The 23,677-nt window shown below is 42.2% G+C and overlaps 1 protein-coding gene across 9 annotated transcripts in view; it reads right to left on the reverse strand.

Annotated features, from left to right (window-relative positions):
• MACF1 (microtubule actin crosslinking factor 1) overlaps positions 1 to 23,677 on the reverse strand; it is a 341,743-nt gene that overhangs the window by 161,116 nt on the left and 156,950 nt on the right. For all 9 annotated transcript variants that reach the window (XM_055342059.1, XM_055342058.1, XM_055342057.1 and 6 more), the window contains exons 6-14: positions 5,729 to 5,895; positions 4,346 to 4,458; positions 4,135 to 4,241; positions 3,603 to 3,722; positions 3,356 to 3,451; positions 2,588 to 2,715; positions 2,411 to 2,504; positions 2,053 to 2,207; positions 985 to 1,261 (exon numbers count right to left, since the gene is read on the reverse strand). In XM_055342059.1, coding sequence (XP_055198034.1) covers positions 985 to 1,261; positions 2,053 to 2,207; positions 2,411 to 2,504; positions 2,588 to 2,715; positions 3,356 to 3,451; positions 3,603 to 3,722; positions 4,135 to 4,241; positions 4,346 to 4,458; positions 5,729 to 5,895 — 1,257 coding nt within the window. The remainder of the gene's footprint in view (positions 1 to 984; positions 1,262 to 2,052; positions 2,208 to 2,410; positions 2,505 to 2,587; positions 2,716 to 3,355; positions 3,452 to 3,602; positions 3,723 to 4,134; positions 4,242 to 4,345; positions 4,459 to 5,728; positions 5,896 to 23,677) is intronic.

Genomic DNA, 23,677 nt, shown 5'->3' on the forward strand with positions numbered 1-23,677 from the left:
AAAACATGCCATTGTCACCCCAAGGGGCTGGAGACCAGACCCCACCAGCTACTGCAGCAAGGGCAGCCTTCTGTTGGCACATTTTGGGATACATTCCTGAATTTACCAACCAGAAAGGTTTTTCCACAGGCTGAAGATTAACTTTATAGTTTAGGCATTTTCCTTTATGGAGCCCCTTCATTTCACAATCAGAATGGATATAAAAAGTATCTGAAAATGTTAAACTTCATTCATGGCATCAACTATTGATCAATGGTAGGTAATTTTCAAATAGCTTCTCTTGGATGTTTTTATTTATTGGTACATGGGGAAGAATTTAATAGAAAACGAAAGGATGGGGCACCTGGGTGGCTCAGTCTATTAAGTGTCTGACTTTAGCTCAGGTCATAATCTTGGGGTCCTAGGACCAAGCCCCACATTGGGCTCTGCTCAGTGGGGAGTCTGCTTCTCCCTCTCCCTCTGCTTCTCTCCTGCTCATGCTCTCTCTCTCTCAAATAAATATATAAAATCTTAAAAAGAGAAAACAAAAGGATTAGAAGGATAAGGACAATATCAAATTGAACCACTACCTAGAAAACATGTAAACAGTGCCCCTAAGATTTGTGAAACACAGCAACCTTGCTTAAACTGAAGAGGTAAGACCAACAACAAAGAGTCAAGAATAAGCTCCTCTGCCAATGAGGAAATTTCTGAAAAGGTGACTGAGATTTACAGACTGCACTCTCTCCCATGAGCTCCACTTTGAGCATGGTTAGCTAAAGGGAATGGATTCCCATAGAACTTCAAATCAGAAAAGCCTATGCTATTGGGTGTGGGATTTCTGAGGATTTGAGCTGACCCCACCCGTTTAACATTTGTGAAGGGGGCTTGAGTAACAATTAAGAGTTTATACAAGGGGCACAGAGCAACCTAGCACCCTTAGGACAAGTTGCCGGATCCAGTAAACCTGAATACACTGCCTAAGTACTTGGAACATACACCCACCTGCATTTCTTCTACCCAAGACAGTAGTTCATACACAAATCGAAGATTGCCTTCATCTTCAGAGGAGGAGATAGTCACAAGTTCAGCCCGAGTCATGGGCTTTCGGAACCAAGGGGTTGAGGAAGAATGGGTTCCCTTTGTCAAGGGTTCTGCCTTAAGATGAGTAGTGGTTAAAGTAGAGGGTGAAGCCAATTCAAGTGAAGTGAAATGGCCCTTTCGATACAAGTTTGTGCATTCTAGACGCAAGGTGACCAGCTCATCCTGCAGGCGCATAACCCTGAAATGTAAGAAGAGAAAAAAGGAAGAGATTTAAATCTGTAACCTACTTTTCTTAAGTGGGCTCCATGTCCAACGTGGGGCTTGAACTCACAACCCTAAGATCAAAGGTCACAGGCTCCACCGACTGGGCCAACCCAAACCCCTGTAATGCACTTTTTAAGATAAAATATTCCTTATCCATTTGATTAGGATGAGGTAAAAATAAAAATGAGATCATATCAGGAAAAAGTGTTTTGAAAAAGAAGTGTTATATGAACACAAGGAGGTATTAGTATCTTCATCGTTCATGAGGCAAATGCCAAATTGCAGTATTAATTGGAAGGAGGCAAACTAGTTTCTGTTTATTAACTTTTGGATAGTATAATAGAATGAACAATGGATAAGGGGTCAAAAGATGTGAGTCTAAGTCTCGGCTCTGTACCAACTACATGACTTAGATGATCCTCTTCCCCTTTATGGGGCTTGGTATTCTTCTCTATACAATAATGCATTGGCTCACCAGCAGCTCTAACCCAGATGTGGTACTGTATCCCTGCAGGTCACTCTGAAATATGTGTGGGTATTATAAGGTACTACAATGATTAGGGATTCCTATAGTACTACAGGTACTACAGAGTCTGCAGTAAGGGGAAGTTGTCCTCCACCATGAGAACTTGCCTGCACCAAATACCCCTAGTAACCCCACCGAGATGCTGACCTCCGACCCAGATTACAAGATTCAGAGCCTGACTCTCCATCTGTGAGCCTCAGCAGTAAGCAAGTCCTCTGTCTGAATCCCATGTTCCTCACCTAAAAGCCAGCTCTTCTAGCTGGTAGTAATTCTCATCCCGTAGGATCTGGAGGTCCACCTGCAGCTGCCTGATGAGACCTTCACATTCCTGAATGTACATGATGACATCTGACTCGCACTGAACCGGCTGTCCTGATTCCAGGTGAGCAGCGTCCTGAGAGAGAGAGAGAAAGGGAGTAATGGAAGTGGGAGAAAGCCAGTGGCCCCACCCACAAGGAATCAAGGAGCCAGGGGGGTCACTGCACATCCAGGAGTGAGGAAGTGACACAGCTGGATTTCCCAATCAGTAATCTGGACCATGAGAGCAGAGAGTGAGAAGGGGAGAACATGTGACATGAGCAAAGAGACAGCACTCACAGCCTGCAGTGTATTCTTAGCTAGTGTCAGCTTCTCTTCACAGTTCAAAGCACCATTCTGGATTTTGTTTGCAATCTGTAGCAGCAATTCCAGCCTACAATAAGACAAACATCATAGTCACATGCCAGGCTCAAAGTCGGGAGGTAGCATCAGGTCACCTTCAGGCCCTGGGCCCACCTCTCCACAGCTGGGCGAAGTGACTTCTCTCGCTCCAGCATCTCAATGATGAGCTTTCCCCACTCTTCCTCCACGTCATTTGGGTGGTAACCTTGAGGCAGTTTAATTCGGCCAAATTCAATCCACACCTAAAAAAACCCCAGAGACACTGATTTAGTCCAAAAACACAGACCCTCAGGCCCAGTTTTACACGTTCTCACTACCTCACTTCTAGCTTCTTCATCCCGCCACCTGCAGTTACTTCCATTGTCCAATAAGAGGAACCTGAATATTTAGCAGTACCTCACCTTGAGGTGAGAGAAACCACCTCCAAAATATAGGGACTACTGCGTGTTCTAAATCTTTCCATTCCTTCTATGTTTTCCATAAATCCTCCTGTCCTCTCAATAACCCCCTTCTAGAAAGGCCCAATGCCCAAATCTACAGCTTCAAATTCTCTAGGAATCAAAATGTGGATGGAAGAGTCTTTCCATCTTAGTGAAAGAACTACTTCCTTTTGAAAAACAGAAAGCTCATTCACAAAACTCATATTTCTGAAAAAAATGCATGCCATTTTTCAAAAGCGTGCTTTAAAAATACAGGTGGTTGATACTGCCTGCCCCTTTACCACAAGTTTTCAAGACGAGACCAAAAGTGAGGCTTGTTTGTCACCCTGAGATTATTGTTATCATTCCAGGTTGGGAAGAGGATGCAGGCAGTCTGACAAAGAAATAACAATAAGGCAAACTAGGCACACCCTAAGAATCAGCAAAGGATAAGCTTCCTTACCTCTAATAATTTATATAATTCCTCAATTCTTCCTTTTTCTCTCTCCTTGGCCAGAATTTCTGTTTCTTTGAAGTGTATATATTGGTTATAAAGTGCCTAAAAAATTAACATTTGGTAAATGAATAGATGGATATAAGCAACCTGACCCACCTTTTATGCCACCTCACTCAGGAGCCAGCAGCAAAAGCTCTGAGACTTAATCCCAGGAATGAATTTTATAAAAAACAATTTAAGTCCATGACCTTACCTTTAGTTCAACAGGGTTCTGGGGGAAAGATTTATCTGACATCAGTAATGTATGCTGTTTGATCCAAGGAATAAGGGAATCCACTCGGCTTTGGTATTCTTGCCACCTGGAGTCTACTTCCTATTGCCAAAAGGTAGATATCATACACCTTCTGATTAGCAGTATACAAAACAAGCACAGAAGACAGCAGCTTAGGCTATCCCCAACCACATAAAACCCCCTTCTTCTAATTGCCTACACAGCTGCTCAGCTTAATGCTTTTAGTCCCAGTTTCAGGGCTCCTCAAGGGCTCTCAAGATGGGATTCAATTTTCTAGCACTAGAATAGTCTATGCTGGATGCTATAAAATTAGGAGCATCTAGACTCATTCCTGGGGACCAAAGACAATGACCATGTATAAAGATGTTGTGGATTCAGTTTGCTATGTATAAAAGTGCTCTGCATACAGTGAGTGTTTGAAAATAAGGTCTAATTAATACTTCCACCCAAACATATCAAAGTCAGAAGGCATTTTGGGAAAGTGTTCACTTACCGTAGCACTGATCCCCTCTCCACCCTCAGGGACTTTAGGGAAGGCATCATAAATTGAAGACACATAAGTGATCACAGACTTTTCATCCGGAGATGGCACATCCACATCTGAGAGAGACAGGGTGAGAAATCTCTTAGTCAGAACAGAGGAAGCTGCCAGGAGAAGGACAATAAATATAAGCCAAACATACTCAACTCTGGCCAGGTCTCACCTTCTGCATCCAGTAAGCGGGTGACCCCCAGTCTTTCTGCCACTTCAAAAGCCTGCTCCAAATTCTCACGGTTACTTTGGATTTGTACCCTCTCCATATCCACCAGATCAGGTCTGTAAAAGTCCACCAAGGCAAATGAAAGGCCACCATCTACACATTACATATGCGTTCACACAAAGTAAACCTCTCAGAAGCACCCAGAACTGGACTACACTGATTGTGTTAGACAGAAAGCAAGAGGTTGAGAAAAGCACTAACTCCATTTTTAATTACATGCCAGGAACTTAGTGCTCGCTCACTGTAAACACAGACAGCAAGTAGACTGGATTTCACTGGAATCATAACCTAGTAGAAAGTGAATATTGGGATGTGTTTATGACCACTAAGAGTGCAAGAATTTTTATTTTTGTCATCATAATTCCTATCTTCCTCACTCCTCTCACTCTAGCCACCTGCTGTTCCTCATCCACTACAAGTAAGCCCCCACTTCAGGCCCTCTGCACTTGCTGTTTCCTCCCAGTGAAGTACTCTGACCCTAGAAGGCCTGCATGGCTTGCTCCTTTACAGCTCTGCTCCAATACCCTAATCAGAGAGGCAATCTCCAGCTACCCTGTCCAAAATACAACAAACCCCATCACTTTCTACTCCTCCATTGTACTCCCCGTCATAGAACACCATGTATTTATGTGTTTGTTGCCTAATAAACAAATAAGTTCTGGGAAAGCAAGAACTGTTGCTATTTTGTTTATTGTTATTTGTACCCAGTGCTAGAACAGTAGGGGTTCAATATATATTCATTTTTTATTTTTTTTTTAATTTTTTTTTATTTTTTTATTTTTATTTTTTTTATTTATGATAGTCACACACACACACACAGAGAGAGAGAGAGAGAGAGAGAGAGAGAGAGAGAGAGAGAGAGGCAGAGACACAGGCAGAGGGAGAAGCAGGCTCCATGCACCGGGAGCCCGACGTGGGATTCGATCTGGGGTCTCCAGGATCGCGCCCTGGGCCAAAGGCAGGCGCCAAACCGCTGTGCCACCCAGGGATCCCCATTTTTTATTTTTTAAATATTTATTTACTCATTCATTCATTCATGAGAGACACAGAGAGAGACAGAAAGAGGCAGAGACACAGGCAGAGGGAGAAGCAGGCTCCATGCAGGGAACCCGACATGGGACTCGATCCCAGGTCTCCAGGATCATATCCTGGGCCGAAGGCAGCTCTAAACCGCTGAGCCACCTGGGCTGCCTTATATATTCCTTTTCTAAATGAGTAACATGAACCAGAGTCTTGATTCTTGATTGAGGGGAAAAATGGCATTATAACTCATTTCAAGCAAGATGAGAAGCCCCTCTAGGAACAGTGAACTTCTACTGCATTTACCTGTATCGGTGAATAAGTGCATTGAACATCTTCCCATCACTCCAGCAAGAGGAAAAGTTGGTACATTTAATCCCTGTGTAGCCAGCTGTCACCTTCTGGGTCCACAAGAGCAGCTTCTCCTTGGCTGACATGTCCCCTGACTCTCCACTAATGTAGATGTCAGAGATCTGCCAACAAATCGGACACAGAGCACTTTAGTATAAATAAGATGAAGCCTTCGGGCCTTCTCTTCTTCATACACATGGCTCTTAGGGGATCCAAGGTTGACAGAGCTTGAGATGACAACTGCAACACACATTCATTCTCTTTGGTTGTCAAAGGGATGCAAGTTAAAACCCCACAAGAGGTCATTTTTCACCTATCAAACAGGGAGAGTTTTTTGTAATGACACTGTTCAGTACTGGAGAGAACACCCAACCCCAATTCTCACACACCACACAGGTGAGAGAGAGTCCACATGACAGAACTCCTCCAGATGGCAGTTTTGAATCAAAAGTCTTAAAACACACATACACGATAGGAAACCATCAGAGATAAACACACAAAAAAGTTTATACCAGAATGCTTATCAAAATATGATAAACATTACAGTAAAAACTGTAGAGCTTCAACTCTAATAAAGGATTGACTGGTTACAAATTAAGAGCATGTACACATGGTAGATATCTTTGTAGGAGTTAAAAAAGTATTTTACCTTTTATATATCTGTCCCAATATTAAGGACACGGGAAAATGATCACCATATTTCATGAAAAGAAAAAGAATACAAAATAATATACAATGATAGTGGTTTGTATAAAAGATATACTGACTACCTAAGTATATAGTCATATGTATATAAATACACATACATATGCAGAGGGCATGTGGTAAATGCACATGTGTACATGAGAGTAAATAAGGGTAAGTACAAGAGAGAAAGACACGAAACCAGTCTTCACAGGTATCTCTAAATGGTAGCATTAGAGGTGATGTTTATATTTTCCAAATTTTTTATATGTGTGCATTTTTACAAGAAAAAAACTTTATTTTATGAAACTGCCAAATCTAGCAAAGGAACTACTTTAGAGAGAAGATTCTGTGGGACAGAAGGAAATCCATGCCTTTGGCTCCATGCAGACCTGGGCTTAAATGTCAACTTCATCAACTTCACCAACTGTAAGCTCATAACACCTCAGTCATAACATCTATAAAGTGGGAATAATACCTGAGACAAGGTTTTAGGACTGTCTCGGGATTGCTGTGATAACCAACAAGATTATATAGTAAAGACCTAGTCCAAACACAGGGCTATGTGTGCTCTTCCTTGCATGGATGATGGCTCTTCCTTCAACTCTTACTCCCACATAATATTAAATGTCCTCTTTAATTATTGGCTTTTATTTCATACATTGTATCTTATCTCCCCTAGACTATAGGTTTCCTGAGGAGCCAGTACCACATCTTCATAGTCAGAACTATCTAAAATTCCAGGCAGCCCCTATGAGGGAGAGTTCCTCAACATGGTGTGTTCAAGCAGAAGCGGGGATATTGTAGAAGAAACAACCTCTAACTCTGAGACTCAGCGATCACAGTGCTTCCATATATCACCCACACACCTAGTATTGTGCTGGTTATATGCTGGATATTTACATGCTTAATATAATCACTTAGTTTAAAAATAAAACAATAAACAAATGTAAAAAAAATAAGATAAACGAACATATTTTGTGGTAAGGCCCACCTAGAATCTTGCAAACTTACTTATTAGTAAATTCAAAACAGTGTGTAGTATAACCAAACAAGTTTGAACTAACATCAACAATGGTTGTCTCTCCTGGAGTGGGACTATGGATAATTTTCTTTTCTTTTTACCTTTCTTCAGACTTTAAATAATGAACATATTTTACTTTTATAATGAGAGCTACAAAACAACCTTTCTCAATAAGACAAAGAGTAACTAATAACTAAGCCTTTGAGTCAGAGAGACATGCATTTGAGAGGAGGTACTTAGCAGGAATGTAACCTCAGGCAAATTACTTAAGCTTTTTGCACCCTATCTTCTGCATATATATTTTTTAAGATTTTATTTATTTATTCATGAGACACACACACAGAGAGAGAGGGGGGGGGGCAGAGACATAGGCAGAGGGAGAAGCAAGTTCCATGCAGGAAGCCCAATGTGGGACTCGATCCCAGCTCTCTAGGATTACGCCATGGGCTGAAGGAGGCACTAAACCGCTGAGCCACTCAGGCTGTCTCTATCTTCCCCATATTTAAAATAGAAAATAACTTTCTCATAGTGTCATTATAAGGATGAAATAAAGTGATATAGGTAATATGCCTAGGGTATGTGCATTTCTTTCCCATCATAAGAAAACAGCATGCCCAGCACAATTTTGGGGCCAGGTGTTTTGGGCAGGGAAGGCACAGGCATGTTAGTAGAACACCTGTCTCTCAGCTATCTCCATCAGGTGTGGCACTGTGAAAGGAGTAGCCTCCCTGGTGATCAATACAAGGGGGCAATCAACAATAGGTCACTTCCCAGTCTCTGAATGTTAAATTTATAAACTCAAGTCCTAGTAGATAAGATTAAATATCAGGTGAAGATATTCTAAATTCAGAAAAACACAGGGCCAGGAACTTTAATACTCCATTAGGAAAGCTGAAGACAACTAAATATCACTAAGGTGTCTGAAGAAAGACTAAGGGAACAAGAGTATGAGTAGTCTGCATGGAGTCTAGAAAGGGGAAATCAATGCATGATGCCGCCAAGACTGTAATGGCAAAATGGTGGTCTAACTAGTAGATTCCAGGACTCTCATCCCATTGATAAGTGCCTTTCTACGGGAGAAATCGGGCTGCCAAACTTTGATGATTCCAGTTAGTGAGATCACCCTTACAAACCTATCCACTCTACCCACCGTGTCTTTGCTCTGAATCCATGTTCCCCTAACAACCTTTAGATTAGTATTTGCTCACGATACAGATATCTTAAAGCAACAAGATACACTGAGTGGTCTAATACTGTACCACTTGGCAGTTACAACTCATATTATAAATTAATTAATTTATATCAGTTCATCTCAATCCCCTAAAACCTAGTCAACTCCAAGTATGCTTAAAAAGGAATGTACATAGTTGCAAAACGGAGGGCCCAAAACAATGGATCATGGTACCCAAGCCATCATCCTGTGACTCCAATGAAAACAGTCCCTCCCTACTACCAATTCTATTGCAGTTCTCCTTAACAACACTTTGAGATGCTTATTTCAGTGGATATATACCACCCACCACTGACAGATCCTAGCACTTCCACTGTAGCCATTTCACATTCATATTAAGGCAAAACACGGTCAGGAACAGGATATGTTGAAGTGAAAAGGAATAGAATTTGAATAAACAAGAGGAAATTTGAGTATCTGGGTTCTTTATTCAAAAAAATTCCACTTAATTAGTATTGTATGTCCAATACAACTACAGTCAATCTTGGGTGGCATCCTATCTGCCAATCATAGTATCTTGTATATTGCACCAAAAATAGATTCAACTATGAACAGCTTTACTTCAGATTCCCTACACAGCTATAATGAGACAGGAAAATGTCTGGATCCCTCAGGGAAAGGAAAAATACTCTATTTGGATTAGGGCCCTTCCTAGACTGTGAACTGGATGAGAAAAATGGGATTATCATCACAACCATCTCAGTAATTAAATTGGGCTTTTGTCCATCTCTTCATGGAATGCTCCCACATGGTGTGCACAGTGCTGTCCTTGGGGCTAAACAGAAGCTTTTACCTTAATCTCCCAAATGCAGAAACCTGGCTTCAGCGTCAAGGAGCTTTCTCCCTTATCTGGGTTTTATTTTATTTTATTTTATCATTTTATTTTATTTTTTTATTACTTACTTACTTACTTATTTATTTAAGAAAGAGTGAGCAAGCCCAAGCGAGCCAGGGAAGGGAGAGGCAGAGAGAAACTTTAACAGACTCTCCACCTGGGTGTGTAGCCTGACAGGAGGCTTGATCCCACAACCTTGAGATCATGACCTGAGCTGAAACCAAGAGTCAGACACCCAAATGACTGTACCATCCACGCAACCCATCTCATCTGAATTTTTAAGAAGAAGCCATCTGGAGAGGAGGACAGCCTCAACACCATCCCAGAGACTATGCATGTCTACCTGAATTGTCTTTCAACCCACACTTCCCAAACCTTGATTAATTCCTTCTTTGAAGTATATCTAGAAACTTAGTGTGTTCCTAATAATTCAATAAGTATTTATTGAACAACATCATCTGTGCTTAACAGTATTCCAGATACCATGGAGAACAAAGTCAAACACCATTTGTTCATTCTGTTATTTCTTTGACAACCACTATATTCTAGAACTGTGGTTAAGTTCTTGGTATTTCAAAATAAAAAGGTCAAACACTGGGGCTCCTGGCTGGCTCACTCATTAGAGCATGGGACTCCTGAACTCAAGATTGTGAGTTTGAGCCCCATGTCGGGCGTAGAGATTACTTTAAAAAAATAAAATCTTAAAAAAAAAAAGTCAAACACCAATTATTTATTCTGTTGTTCCTTGACAACCACTATATTCTAGAAGCTATGTTTAAGTTCTTGGTATCTCAAGATAAAAAGCACAACCTCAGGCCTCAAGCCCAAGCAATTTAGCAATATGCCACACAGAAGAGAGGGGTCAATGATGGGACAGAGGTAAGCAAGCAATCCAGACTAGCAATGCCAAGGAACCTCTCTGGGATGACATTTATGCTGAGTTTCAAGATATAAGTAGAAGTTATCCAGGTGAAAAGAGGGAAATAAAAAAAATAGACATGCTTGTCTTCAAAGAATTTAGGTGATGGCCACCCTATCTAGCTAAAATAAGACTATCCCAAATATAAGGCCTTTCCCAATTTTCCCAAATGATAATAGATGGATGGGAGAGAGGAATGGAGAAAGGGAAGCTCTCTGGTCCTCTTGAATATATAAACTTTTAGAAGGTTATTTACGTATATATACATATTTAAAATTAAGCAGTGTATCTAATTTAGAATTAGATTTAGATATTTAGAATATCTAATTTAGAATTAATGTCACTTGCTGTGATGAACACAAGTGTTATATGAAGTGTTGAATTACTGTATGATACACCCAAAACTAATATTATATTGTATAACTGGAATTTAAATAAAATTTTTTAAAATTCAAATTAATGTATTTTCTACTTTTACATTTCATAAAACCATGTTATTCAAACTCTTTACATGCCTCTTTGGCATCAATGTTTTTTCATCAATAAAGCTACTTAAAAAAAATAAACTAAAGCTACTTTTTGAGTGAATAGTCTAGAAAACATTGTCTTTATTTCTTATTAAGATTTCTGAGACACAATGGTACTTTTCTGGATCCATGTTGCTACTGGAAATTTTATCCCCAGTCACAGGAATCCAGTTGTATAACACTGGATTAGGGTTTTTTTCCCCATTCATTCATCCTATTGGTATTTATTTATGATTTCTATAATATGAACACTTGCTGTGTGTGTTTTTATAAGTGATGTGAATTATTTTTTTAAACTTCTAATGTGATTAAGACTTATACACAATACATTCAACGCTTCAAATTAGGATGCTTATATTCTCAGAAACAATATAACTAAAACTGTATTAGGTTTCTTTGTCTCTCTTTTTTGTTTAACCAATTATGTGGGTTGATCTCTATAAAAGTTGATATTGACTGAACTAGCCAGATGGTGACACAAATTCATTCATCATTTTTCATGAACTGACTGTAATTTCACTGGGAGCCCAACAACAAGAAAAACTTTATAAAAGGTCAAATACAAAGGGGATCCCTCTTTTCTTGTATGTACCATATGTGGTAGGTTATGCTGAAGGCCCTAAAAAAGCAACCATAATACTATTTACTAATAGTGATACCCAGCAGAAGATCTCAGCAGAATGAAAAGTTAGTATGGGTTAGAGTGTTTAAAAAAAAAAAAGTATGATTTAAACTTATCCTTAAAGGATATAGAATAGACAAAGAGAAAGAAGGTAAGAATTATAGGTAGAAAGTAGATGTAAACAAAGACTAGAAGTTGAAATAAGTTGAAACTGGAATAGACGATTGAGGGGTTGATCCTTTAAGATAGGTAGGTTCAAGAGGAAAATTGACACAGGAGAGAAGATTAGATAGATTATAGAGGGTTGGAAGATTAGGCTGTTAAGTTTGGACCTTGTAAGTTTAGATAAGTCTCAGAGAATGGGACTAGAAGTAGTGAGCAGATAGTTGATTCTCATGTCCTGAAGTTTCTAGCTGAACTCATCCCATGACAGAGAGGGCATCGGACTGAAAACTTCCACCTGAGGAGCAGGTGAGGGCCCAGTGCAGTCGTTCACAACATGCTTGGCTAGTTAGAGGGCTCTAACGGCAGCTGTGTTTATTACCAACATCTGAGTTAGGTAATGGTCAAGGGGTGTTCCTTTCAGCATTCAAATTCAGAGTCTTGAAGGGCTTTTGAAGGAAATCTTAGGTCATAAAATATGGGGATCCTTCAATTCTACTAAATATTGGTAAGCTGCTCTCCGAATATCAGTTCTATTTTATACCTCCACACACAGGGTGCAAAGAGATTTTCCATCACTCTATACCCTCATCTGCACTTGGGATTTTCAGACTTTATTTTCTGATGGGAATAAATTGCTAACTGGTTTTGATATTCACATCTTTGATTACTAGAGAGAAAGACCTGAATATGAGGCAACTGGGCTGCCTTTTGTGTGAATTTCTTATTCCTGGGTTTTCCCCTTATTTTTCTATGAGGGTGTTTACCTTTTTCTTATTTGGTAGGGACTTTTTAAATAATACTATTACCTAGCATTGATTGCGCTAATACAATTCTCACATAATAAAATTCTCACAACTCTACAAAGTATATTCTACTCTTATCCTCAATTTACAAATGAGGAAACTGTATCACAGAGAAGTTAAGTAACTTGCCCCAAGGTCACTGCTAGCAAGTAGTAGAGATGGAATTCAAACTGCCAATCTGGCTCCACACTCTTAACCGCCTTACTTGTACAGTTCACAGATCCTGAATAGTCATCCTTTTTCAGAATACGTATTATACAATAATTACCACTATTTTTCTTAACTTTCCATTTGAAATGGAAAATTTCAAATGCATGCAAAAAGAAACTAAATACTGTATTGAACTCCTAGGTACTCATCACCCAGTTCCAGCCATTCAACTCAAGGCTAATCTTGTTTCATCTGCCCTCCTCCCACCTTCACCCTCCCCTATTATTATGAAGCAAACCCACACACATGGCATTTCTTCCATAAACACTTCAGTAAGCATCTCTGAAACATGACTGTTTTTTCCCTTAAAAAAAAGATTTTATTTTTAAGTACTCTCTATTCCCAACATGGGGCTCAAACTTGGAACCCCAAGATCAAGAGTCATTCACTCTATCAATTGAGTCAGTGAGGCACCCCAATAAGAAAGGTGCTTTTTCTTTTTCTTTTTTTTAATTTTTAAGTAATCTCTATACCCAACATGAGACTTGAACTTACAACCCTGAGATAAGGAGTCACATGCTCTACTGACTGAGCCAGCCAGGCGTCCCTAAATCAGGAGGACTCTTTTTAACATAACCATAACCATGTTATACCTAAAATTCAGATGATTCTTTAGTAATAATTTTTGAAAAAGAAGGAAGTCCTTTCTTATACAAAACACTTGACTTTAACTGCTACATTCGTCTAATAGGATGATCTGGTTAATTTTGCTTTGTTCTTGCAATACTAAGCCAATATTAGTAAAATAACTCCCTGTAATTAAAGAGGAGAAATGGGAAAGGGATATTTGTAAACTAAAAAGGCTGAGCCCAGAAACTAATATACCAACCAATTTCCCTCTCATCACTTCTAGCCTCCAGTGTTATCTTACTATTCATTGTAGGGACTCTAAAGTTTTGTGGCAAGGACACTGGTATACAGCCAGATTCTTCATTTGACAGAACCCGCCAACAGTGTGGACAGGAGACTGGCATGGGAGCCAAGACAGGGAGGGGGGAAGGGATTTTCAGTAATTTTCCTTGTTCCAGTAAGCCAGGCATCATGTATATTGATGGCAGCTGGGGGTAGGGAGTCCTCCTGAGAGAAGGTCTGTGCCTGACACTCCCGCTCAGCTCCAAATCCTAGGCCACTTAGCATTCTGAAAACCATTTTTTTGTTAGCTGGTCCCTGTCATCCTATTTCTGCATTAACTATTTCCTACAAGGGAAGGATCAACTATCACAGGTGAATAGGAAAGGAGACCTTTTGTCTTCACTTATCTAATACCCACACTCAGCAAGAATCAGAATCAGTTCCCATTCATTTCTCTCTATCCCAAAAAGAAATGGAACCCATGGCGAAGTTCATCCAGCCACAGCCTGGTCCCATGGCCATCAATATGCCCTGGGTGGATCAACAGGAAAGATGATGCAGCCTGAGTTATGCCAAGGACAGACCCTTTCCCGAGGAGGGTTCCTACTCTGACATATTTAAAACAAAACAAGCACAAAAAAGCAAACCAAAAAAATCAACTCCGTGGAACTGCCAACTGTCTCCTCTTTAAGAAGGAGCTGGAGTATGACCAGCAGCTGCTCTTCTGACCCCTGTGTTCTCCCTGGGCTCTCACACTCTCTTGTCTGATGTTCTCTTGCCTGGAGTCTCCACCCACATCTTACAGAAGGCCTGTGGCGTCAGGACATACCGCCTCTGTCTCCCTGGCCACTGCTGTCCTCAAGGCCTGGGCACAGCCTGCTGCTAAGGGAGCAGCTCCCTTAAGAGTTCCTGTGAGAGCCAGTGAGGATTTCATGCCTCCTGGCCTAAAGGACTTGCTTTCTGAAGGGACTTCACACTTAATCTTGAGAAGTTAGTCCTTATCTGTGATACAAGATGATCAATCTGTGTTCCTGCTTAACACGACGGACATGGACCCTCGGAGATGTATCAGTCATCTGAGCAGACACTCTGTCACTGAGGTTTTCAGCCTGAGCTATAACTGAGTGGTCCGGCTATGTCTGCTCTGAAAGGGTAAAAGGGATGGGATGCCCAGAAAACACCACACACCAATTTAACTCACATACTGAACAGCCAAAGAATCACCCTGCTGCCAATACTGCTGAACTACAGATCATGGTCCAATATGTTTCTCCCACCAATCTTTTCCTTGAGACTCTGCCCAGGGTTATTCAGATCTTTCCCTTCTCAGAGTGGAGACCCCAGACTAAAAGTGCCTGGTCCCCTATGGTCCCGTTACCTAGAATTGATTTCCACTAAGAGTTCCTTCAAATTTTACACTCCAAACTTTCTAAACATCTTACACTCACTTAAAAGTATGTTTCCGAAAACATTATGGTGCCTCCGAACTTCAGCTTTCATGCCAATGGTACCAAAAGAGCAATCAGCTCAGCAAAACTGCTCTGTATCCATTCCACACAAAGGTAAGAGCTCAAATACTCACACACTCCCCACCCTAGCAGCCTCTACTGCTTTCCTTCCTATCTTCTCTCTCTCCCTTCCTCCCTGCCCCCAACACACATTTTTATATGGAAAAGTCTACTGGTGGAGGCCTTGCCCAACCATATAATGAGTATTTTCAATGGCCACACTTCCCTCCAGCTGTTGAGAGTCTCTAAACTCTGTAATATCAAAGGGCACTGACATGAGCCTATCCATGGAGCAATTCATCCCCAAAGAGAACATTTTAATCACAGATCAAGGGATCCCTGGGTGGCGCAGCTGTTTGGCGCCTGCCTTTGGCCCAGGGCGCGATCCTGGAGACCCGGGATCGAATCCCACATCGGGCTCCCGGTGCATGGAGCCTGCTTCTCCCTCTGCCTGTGTCTCTGCCTCTCTCTCTCTCTCTCTCTCTCTCTCTCTCTGTGTGTGTGTGTGTGTGTGACTATCATAAATAAATAAAAAAAATTAAACACAGATCAAGCATAAGAGATTGTGTCTCTACTCAGCCTCATGCTGTTGGGTGGTAAGCAGGGCATCACTATGTAGGCTACATCCTGGCTTTGCAGACACCAGGGCAGCTGGCCACAGCCTTAGCAAGGAAATGCCCTCCTTCATCTCCCACCATTTGCTGCTCTCTGATCCTAAAGCTTTTATTTCTTCTGGGGCAGAAGCTGACATGCCAACAAAAGTTTTTCTTTTTTCTTTTTTTTTTTAAGATTTTATTTATTTATTCATGAGAGATGGGGAGGGGGGCGGGCAGAGACACAGAGGGAGAAGTAGGCTCCATGCAGGAAGCCTGGCGTGGGACTCGATCCCGGGACTCCAGGATCACGCCCCAGGCTGAAGGCAAGCGCTAAACTGCTGAGCCATCCAGGGATCCCCAAGTTTTTCAATCACTGGTGAATTATAACTTCAGTCACCCACACAATCACATGCTCACATCCAGACCCTGTGCCACCCAGTGTCTTGCTGGGTCTTCTTCCCCTCTCAGTGAGTAGATCTCTTGAATGTCTACTTACTCCTTGACCCTGAAAGCATTCACAGCACCCACCATCATCACCACAGCCACCTATGCCTCAAAATATACCTCACAAACAAAAGTCCAACAAGAACACAAACTTTTTCTAGCCTTGAACCTTTAAACTACCCTAACTCCCCTCCCTGGAGCAATCTCCAGATAATTCTGTGAGCTTCTCCTCTAATGCTGGAGTTAGGAACCAAAGGAAGATTGGCCCTCTCCACCTGTATAAATATCGGATGGGTGTTGTCATTAGCAGCATCCCCACAAGAGCAGGATTAAATCAGCTCCTAGGAACATCATCACTCTCCAGGGAAGAACAATCATGTCGGTGAGAGCCATCTCTCCCCGAATCCCTTCAACACCCTCCACGCCTCCCACACTCACTTAGCAGGTGCAGCCAGGCCTCCTCTCATCCTTTCTACTACACCACAACTTCCTCTAGCAGGGAAGCTGAGAAACAGACCTGCCTGAGAAAGTTAAGTGGTACCTAGCACTGCACGTTGAAAGATAACCCCACCAGATAGCTCGAGTAATTATGCTGCGTGGTTACCTGGAATCAGGGATTCCCTAGAGACAACAAAAGACTTGGTTTCAAGCATCAAGAGGCAGACCTTAAATAGACTCTGTTTGCCAAACCCAGTCACTAACTCCTGGTACATGATGCAGGTAAGCTTGCAAAGAAGCAAGATCCTCGCCACTTAGCACACTCCACTTTAATAAGTTTGAGGGCCAGGAATCCAAATGTGAACGTAGCCCACCCACCTCTTCCAGACCCCACAATGGGGCATGACTTGCCTCCAAAGAAAGGGTGCCATCCTCCTCCGAGAAGGATGTAGAGGTCTTTTCAGGTTCTGTGTCTCTAGGTTGAGCCCCACGTAAATGTGGCCCATCACTGCCATAACCAGAGGAGGAGGGCAAAACGCTCACAGTCCTGCCACTGATGGATAAATCACTCTGAGAAGTAGGCAGTCTGGGACCCTGGGGGGGGACTCGGCCCACGCTGGGGGGTTCTGTGCATCTGTGGCCTCTGGACTGGTCCAGCAGGAATGAAGGAACAGAAGGTTCTGCAATCCAGGAACCTGTGTGAGGGGTGCTGCAAATAGCCATGGTTCCTGCCCCCCGACACCAGCCCTCTGAAAGGTGGTTTTGAGTCTCTGCGTAGGTGGTGGGGTGGTCTGTCCTGGGGAAAGTGCTGCTCCGATGTCCAAACCGAGTCCCCCTTTTCCCCACTGCAGCCTCTCCTTGCAATGGCAGCAGCACAGCCCTGCTGCTGCAGGATGCTGTCCTCGGAAATTCCACCAGTTGGCTCACTGACTTCTCACAGTTCCTTTCTGCTGGGTTATCAAGCAGGTGAGCGATGACAGTCATCCCTTCTTCCAGGGAATCCCAGACCCCTCCGGCAACTGATGACTCATTCTCTAACAAAAGGTGAGCAGTCTGGATCTCCCCCTGGAACCTCTCCTTCACCTGCACGATCATCCCCTGATCACCCACCCCTGAGCTGGGGGCCGAGTCCCGAGGCAGCGAAACGTCTGCGGGGGGATGCTCTACCCCTCCTGCCCCTTCTTCCTTTTGAAGACTCACTGTTAACTTCAGTTGGGTTTCCGTCTCTTCGATGACTCTGGTTCCTTCCGAGGGTTCTTCCTCATGAGACACCTCTGGAGTAGGGGTTTTCTTCCCCTCCACTTCCTTTTAAACCGAACCCTTTTCTTAGGAGATATGGGAGCCTTCTCAGGAATAGCTAGTGAATCTTTCGGCTCTTTAACACAGCCCAGTGAATTTCCCATCGCCTTCCTCTCCTAATCTCATCAAAAACGCAGCTAAGCCGGTCCTGGTATCCCAGAGAAATCCCAACCTTGGCTTCATCGGATTCGATGCACATTGAAAAACATGCACTATGCCGGCAATCCCTCCAATTCTTTCTCCCTCCCTCCCCGCCTCTGTCTCTCCCAGCCGCTGCCGATTCAGACAGCCATCTTACAGGCTCAGAGCTGCAACAAGACAAATTCAAAGCATCTCACTGCAGTTCAGAAATCACTTGACCTAAAAGCAGACAGAAACCGGATTGGCTGCTGCTTCCTCTCTCCAAATATGAGGTAATTGGAGCACTGCCCTCAGAAACACAAACAGAAAGCAAAAAGGAGCCAGAAACCAGGGGAGGGGAAAACCTCCGGAGGGTGGGGAGGAGGGGGTGGGATGTAAGAGTAAAGGGGAAAGGGAGGGGAAAGCGGGAAGGCCACGGAAGAAGGGTACGTGAGGGGGGGAGGAGGAAGAGGAGGAGGAGGAAGAGGCGAGGAGGAGGAAGAATAAGCAAACCAGCCTGCTGCTACCAGCGGGCAGGGAAGGGCCAAGAAGAACCAGGGCTGGAGACGCTGCCATTATTGCCACCCCCAGACTGTGAATGGAAAGAGATTTCAATTGTTGTGCCAGGATGTCCAAAAAGAAATATCAAGCCATGCAGGTACATGTTCAAATTTTTCTGGTCAGAATAATAAGATTATTCTAAACAAAATATAATCTGAGCCTCCTCCTCACAGTTAAGGCGCAGACTTTAAAGATCTAGCTTCATAGAGTATTTATTGCCCTCTTCCTTGCCTTCCCAGAAAGAGAGAGACAGAAGAGAGAAAGACAGCAGATAGATCCGTCAATTCTGTTAGCCAATGACAAAGAGGGGACACTCAGAAATGGGTTGAGTATTGTGTAAGGAAGCTCCATGAAAAAGGATATAGCTTCCAAATACAACAGAGAAGCTCCATCTCTGCTGCACAAGAGTTGACACAGGTGCTCAGCAGTAATGTCTCTGGCTGACATTTTTCTCCCCAGCATTTGTTAGGTGCCAAGCACTGTGCTAAGCTATGCTTTATCTCATTTAATTCTGACGGTAACCATTATCGGTCAAAACTGCTCTTTTCGGTAGGTTTGCTCCAGGCTACCCAGCTGGTAACTGGCGAAGCCTGTAGGCAAACTCGTATTTAAGACTTTTAATTTCAACCTCATGTTATACTGTGGCAGGGACAGGTGTGTCCTCAGTTAGGTAAAACAGGAAGGGACCCACTGTCCTGAATTGTCAACTAGACTCACATGGGCCAAGGGCTCAAACAGAGAACACTAGCTGTTGGGAGTAAGAGAGGAAGTTGCTAAAATGAGGCCCAGGTGGTTTTTATCAAGTTGCAGTGGGGCAGGAAGTCTGAACTCAAGTCTTAGAAGTTGGATTCAAAAATCCCCGTTACATCAATGGGATTCACTCACCTCAGTCTTTAGTACAGTGTCTGACAGATGACATAACACCCCAACCCAAGGGGCTCTGGATGGAGTGGGAAGAGGTTGTATGTGCTTTTTCCCGACCACCACTGTTTATTCTATGCCAACAGGATCCAGACCCCACAGCCTGGCTCTGTGTAAGTCCTGCCCGCCTATCCTGGAGTCCTGAGAAATGGCCTCCACATAAGGAAAGCAGCAAGAGACCCTAAAGCAACAGCTCCTTCACAACTGCTCCTGAGCCCCTGCACCACCTTGCCTCCACTGCGGTAGGTGTTTCTCCCCAGGCCTTCTCCTACAGCTGAGTGCAAAGCCGCAGCACCATCTTATGTTGGTCATAAACCATAGCAAGAAACCAGACAAGGAGACCAGTCTGGGAGAGAAACTCACTTAGACTACAGGAAATCATTTAATCAGCACAATAACCCTTACATCATAATTCTCTAGGCAGGCACCAGCCCTTCGCTCCTCCAACAAAGAGAACTACAACTATAGAACTTCCTAGATGCACATCCAAAGGCCCAAGCTTGAATTTTATTCGTGAAATACAAGCAAATCAAATTCCTGAAACCTCTCAACTCCAGGGCAAGAAAGACAGCTGCTTAGTCTGCCGGCTGCTGACACAGAGGCCTGACAAAGTCTAGCATATTTATTTCTATGAGCCTTTTCTTTTTTAAACTTCTTACGTATGTTGGACAAATCAGGCCTTCATTTCTTTCTGCTCCAGAGGAAAACTGGCCTAAGGAAGGAACAGAGCTTTCTGTAAAGTAGGCGTAGGTGCCAATTCCCAGCTCCAGGAACTTCATAGCTAAGTAACTACCTAACTTGTTTGGGTGGTGCAGTTTCCTCACCTGTAAAATGTGGATCCTACATCCTGCGTAAGGGGGCACCAGAGGGCTGATGAGACAACCCCTACAAATAGTCCTAGGCTCAGTGCCCGGTCTATAGTAAATCCCTTTGCTTCCCATTTGTTATTTATTAAGCTACAAGACAGAAGACACTCAACCACCACCACCACTAGGATCCTAACATACTGTTTCTTGATTAGGCTTTTAGGAACGTAGATCCGTTCTAGGGCCCAAAATTTATGTGCTTTTTTCTTCCCCCTTGCTTGTTTTTTTCTTCTATTTTTAAGCAATCTCTATACCCAACATGAGGCTCGAGTTTACAACCCCAGGATCAAGAGTCACACGTTCCACAGACTGAGCCAGCCAGGCACCCTGAATCTTGTTTGACTTCACACGGGCTCCGCTTCCACTATTCCACTAAGTAAGTTAGCTCTGATCACCAAGACCTCCCCCTGGACCTTTTTCTCATCTCGCCTGCACTCTGAACACACAGCCTTCTGGGAAAGCAGCCGACCAGGGGTGACTAGGACACAGACATTCTGCAGGTCTTCTGCTCTAGCTTTTTTTAGTTAACTGTTTACTGCCCACAGTTCTCCCATGGATACAGCCAGAGTGAATGAGCTCATTCATTCATTCCACAAACATGAATGGTGCCTCATCTATATGTCAAGTAACAAGTGCCACAAAGTGCACAAAAATGTAAATTTCGCATCTAAGCAGCTAAAACCACTTTTCATCTTAACTCTGAATTTTTTTTTATTTCAGAGTGATAGATGTACCCTAGGATCTAATAAACATTTGAGAGTTGGAAAGCTAATTTTGTCAGATTTTGATTTTGAAGAATTTATTTTTAGAAAAACTATAAATCCTAACATTAAAACAGGTTTGGACAGAATCAAGAGACAAGAAACCCTATTATTTGGATCTGAAAGTATAACTCAAAAATGTCAGTTGGACTGTTTCAGTTGCTCATCTGAACAATGAGCACTGGAAAATGGCCATCACAGTCTATTTATCTAGTTTAACCACCCCACAGCTTTGAGAAGATCAAATCCATAAAATATTCATTCATTTAACAAATATTTATTAAGCACCTGTTTTTTTTTTTAAGCACCTGTTCTAAGCCAGGCAAAGAAGAGAACAAAAGAGACAAAATCCATTATTAAGTTGGCATCCAACTACAGGGATCCGGACAACACATAAACAAACATTCAAATAGAAGTAGGTGTTATCCAACACAACACTGTGTGTCACACACTGCTTCTGAGAGTAATCTACCAAAATAAAGCGTATAACGCAGCAACTCCAGTCCAGGTATCTACCCAAAAAACACAAAAACAAAAAACAACAACAAAAACCCACTTTCCTATATGCATAAGGACACATGTACACAGATGTTCACTGTAGCAATGAATGCCTTCTTCATACTGGTAAGAAATAAACTGCAAATAGCAGCTGTGTCACACAGCTGCAAGGGGCTCCACTCACAGTATAGTCCACATAAATTAGTTAAGATGAACAAATCAGATCCTCTTTTATCAACACAATAGACTTCAAAAACAAAGTTTAGTTTAAAAAAGAAAGGGTATATAGAAGATAGGACCTGTGTCAACTATAAAAACAGTACATGGTGTTTATGAATCCCTCATCTGTCATAAAGGTACAGAAGAATATATGGGAATGATCTACATCAACCTCAGGACAGTATTTACCCAGGGGGCGGGGGGGGGGGGTCAGAGGGAGCAAGAAAGTCAGTTGTATTAGAAATGTTTCATTAGCACCAACCATAGAGATTATAATGATTATTTTACTGATCCCCTAGCATTTGATAGCTCTATTCTACATTTCTATTTGGCTTTACATAGTTTTGGTGTCCTCGGTAAGAACAGCTAACGGATACTCAATAACAAAAGACTAGAAAACAGCATAATCCATAACTAGCAAGAGACATGTCACACTCTCTCTGAAGCAAGACAAGGACAGTGGAGGCCCTATATAACCCTTTGTCAGCCAACCAAAAGCTTTCCAAGCAGGGAACCCTTCCCCACACTCATTTAGCTAATATAGACAAACACCAAGTCATCAAGAACAGCAAAGAAAAGGAATTGGAATTCATAGTTAGTTGCCTCTGAGAAGATACTCTGGTAGCAGAGCTTCCCCCTACAAAAAAGACAAAATAGTCATTCAGCTATGCTGAAATAGCAAACGGAGAAAAGCAGGTAGCTAACGTGCGTGCTGAAGACAGATGCAGCCAGAAGTATTTTATCTTCTAGTGAAATTGGTAACAGGGCAGAGTACAGTGAGCTAAGTCAAAGCTATGGGAAATACAAGGTCTGTTAATAATTATCACAAGTTGCTACCAATAACTGTTAATTATCGAGTACATCCTATGCTCCATCTCCCTGCCTCATATCTTCCTGCTTCTTTAAACCTCCATCAAGTTATTTTATGGTGCATCTCTTCTCATTTCCCCAAATCATTTAGGTGAACTTGGACTGAGTCTGTGTCTATTTCACTTTATATCTCTCAGGGACTCTACCTAGGACCCTGCTCATAGATGGTCCTCTGTAAATGTTTGTGAAATTCAGTTAAAGAATACATTTTCCTGTAAACTAAAACTACAAGATATCATTTCACACTTACTATGATGGCTATCATCAAAAGACAGACAATAACAAACCTTGACAAGGATGTGGAGAAATGAGAGTCCTCACAGATTGCTGATAAGAAGATAAAATGGTATAGCCACTCTGGAGGACAGTTAGGCAGTTTCTTAAAAGTTATACATAAACTTATCATACAACCCAGCAATTCCTCTCCAAAGTATATATCCAAGGGAAATAAATACATCCGCACAAAGACTGGTACTCAAATATTCATAAACATTATTTGTAACAGCCAAAATATGAAAACAACCCAAGAGTCCATCAACCGCTGAAAAGATAAACAAAATATATGGTGTATCTATGCCACAGATGAGTACGCAGCAATAAAAAGGAATAAAATACTGACACATGCTACAGCAGAGATGAACCTCAAAAATTTAATCCTATGTAAAAGAGGCCAGACACAAAAGGGCACATATTCCATAATCCCATTTATGTGAAATGTCCAGGACAGGGAAATCTATAGAGACCAGAAATAGGTTGGTGGTTGCCTGAAGCTGGGGAGGAGAATGGAGGATGATGGTAAGCAGGCAGGAAGGGTGTTACTGGTATGGGGAAAATGTTCTAACATGTGGGTTATAGTGATGGCTGTAAAACCTGTAAAAATCATTGAATTGTATAATGAATATGGGTCAATTTTTATGGTATGTAAATTATA

Source organism: Nyctereutes procyonoides, unplaced genomic scaffold (assembly GCF_905146905.1).
Source record: "Nyctereutes procyonoides isolate TBG_1078 unplaced genomic scaffold, NYPRO_anot_genome, whole genome shotgun sequence".
Lineage (NCBI taxonomy): Eukaryota > Metazoa > Chordata > Mammalia > Carnivora > Canidae > Nyctereutes > Nyctereutes procyonoides.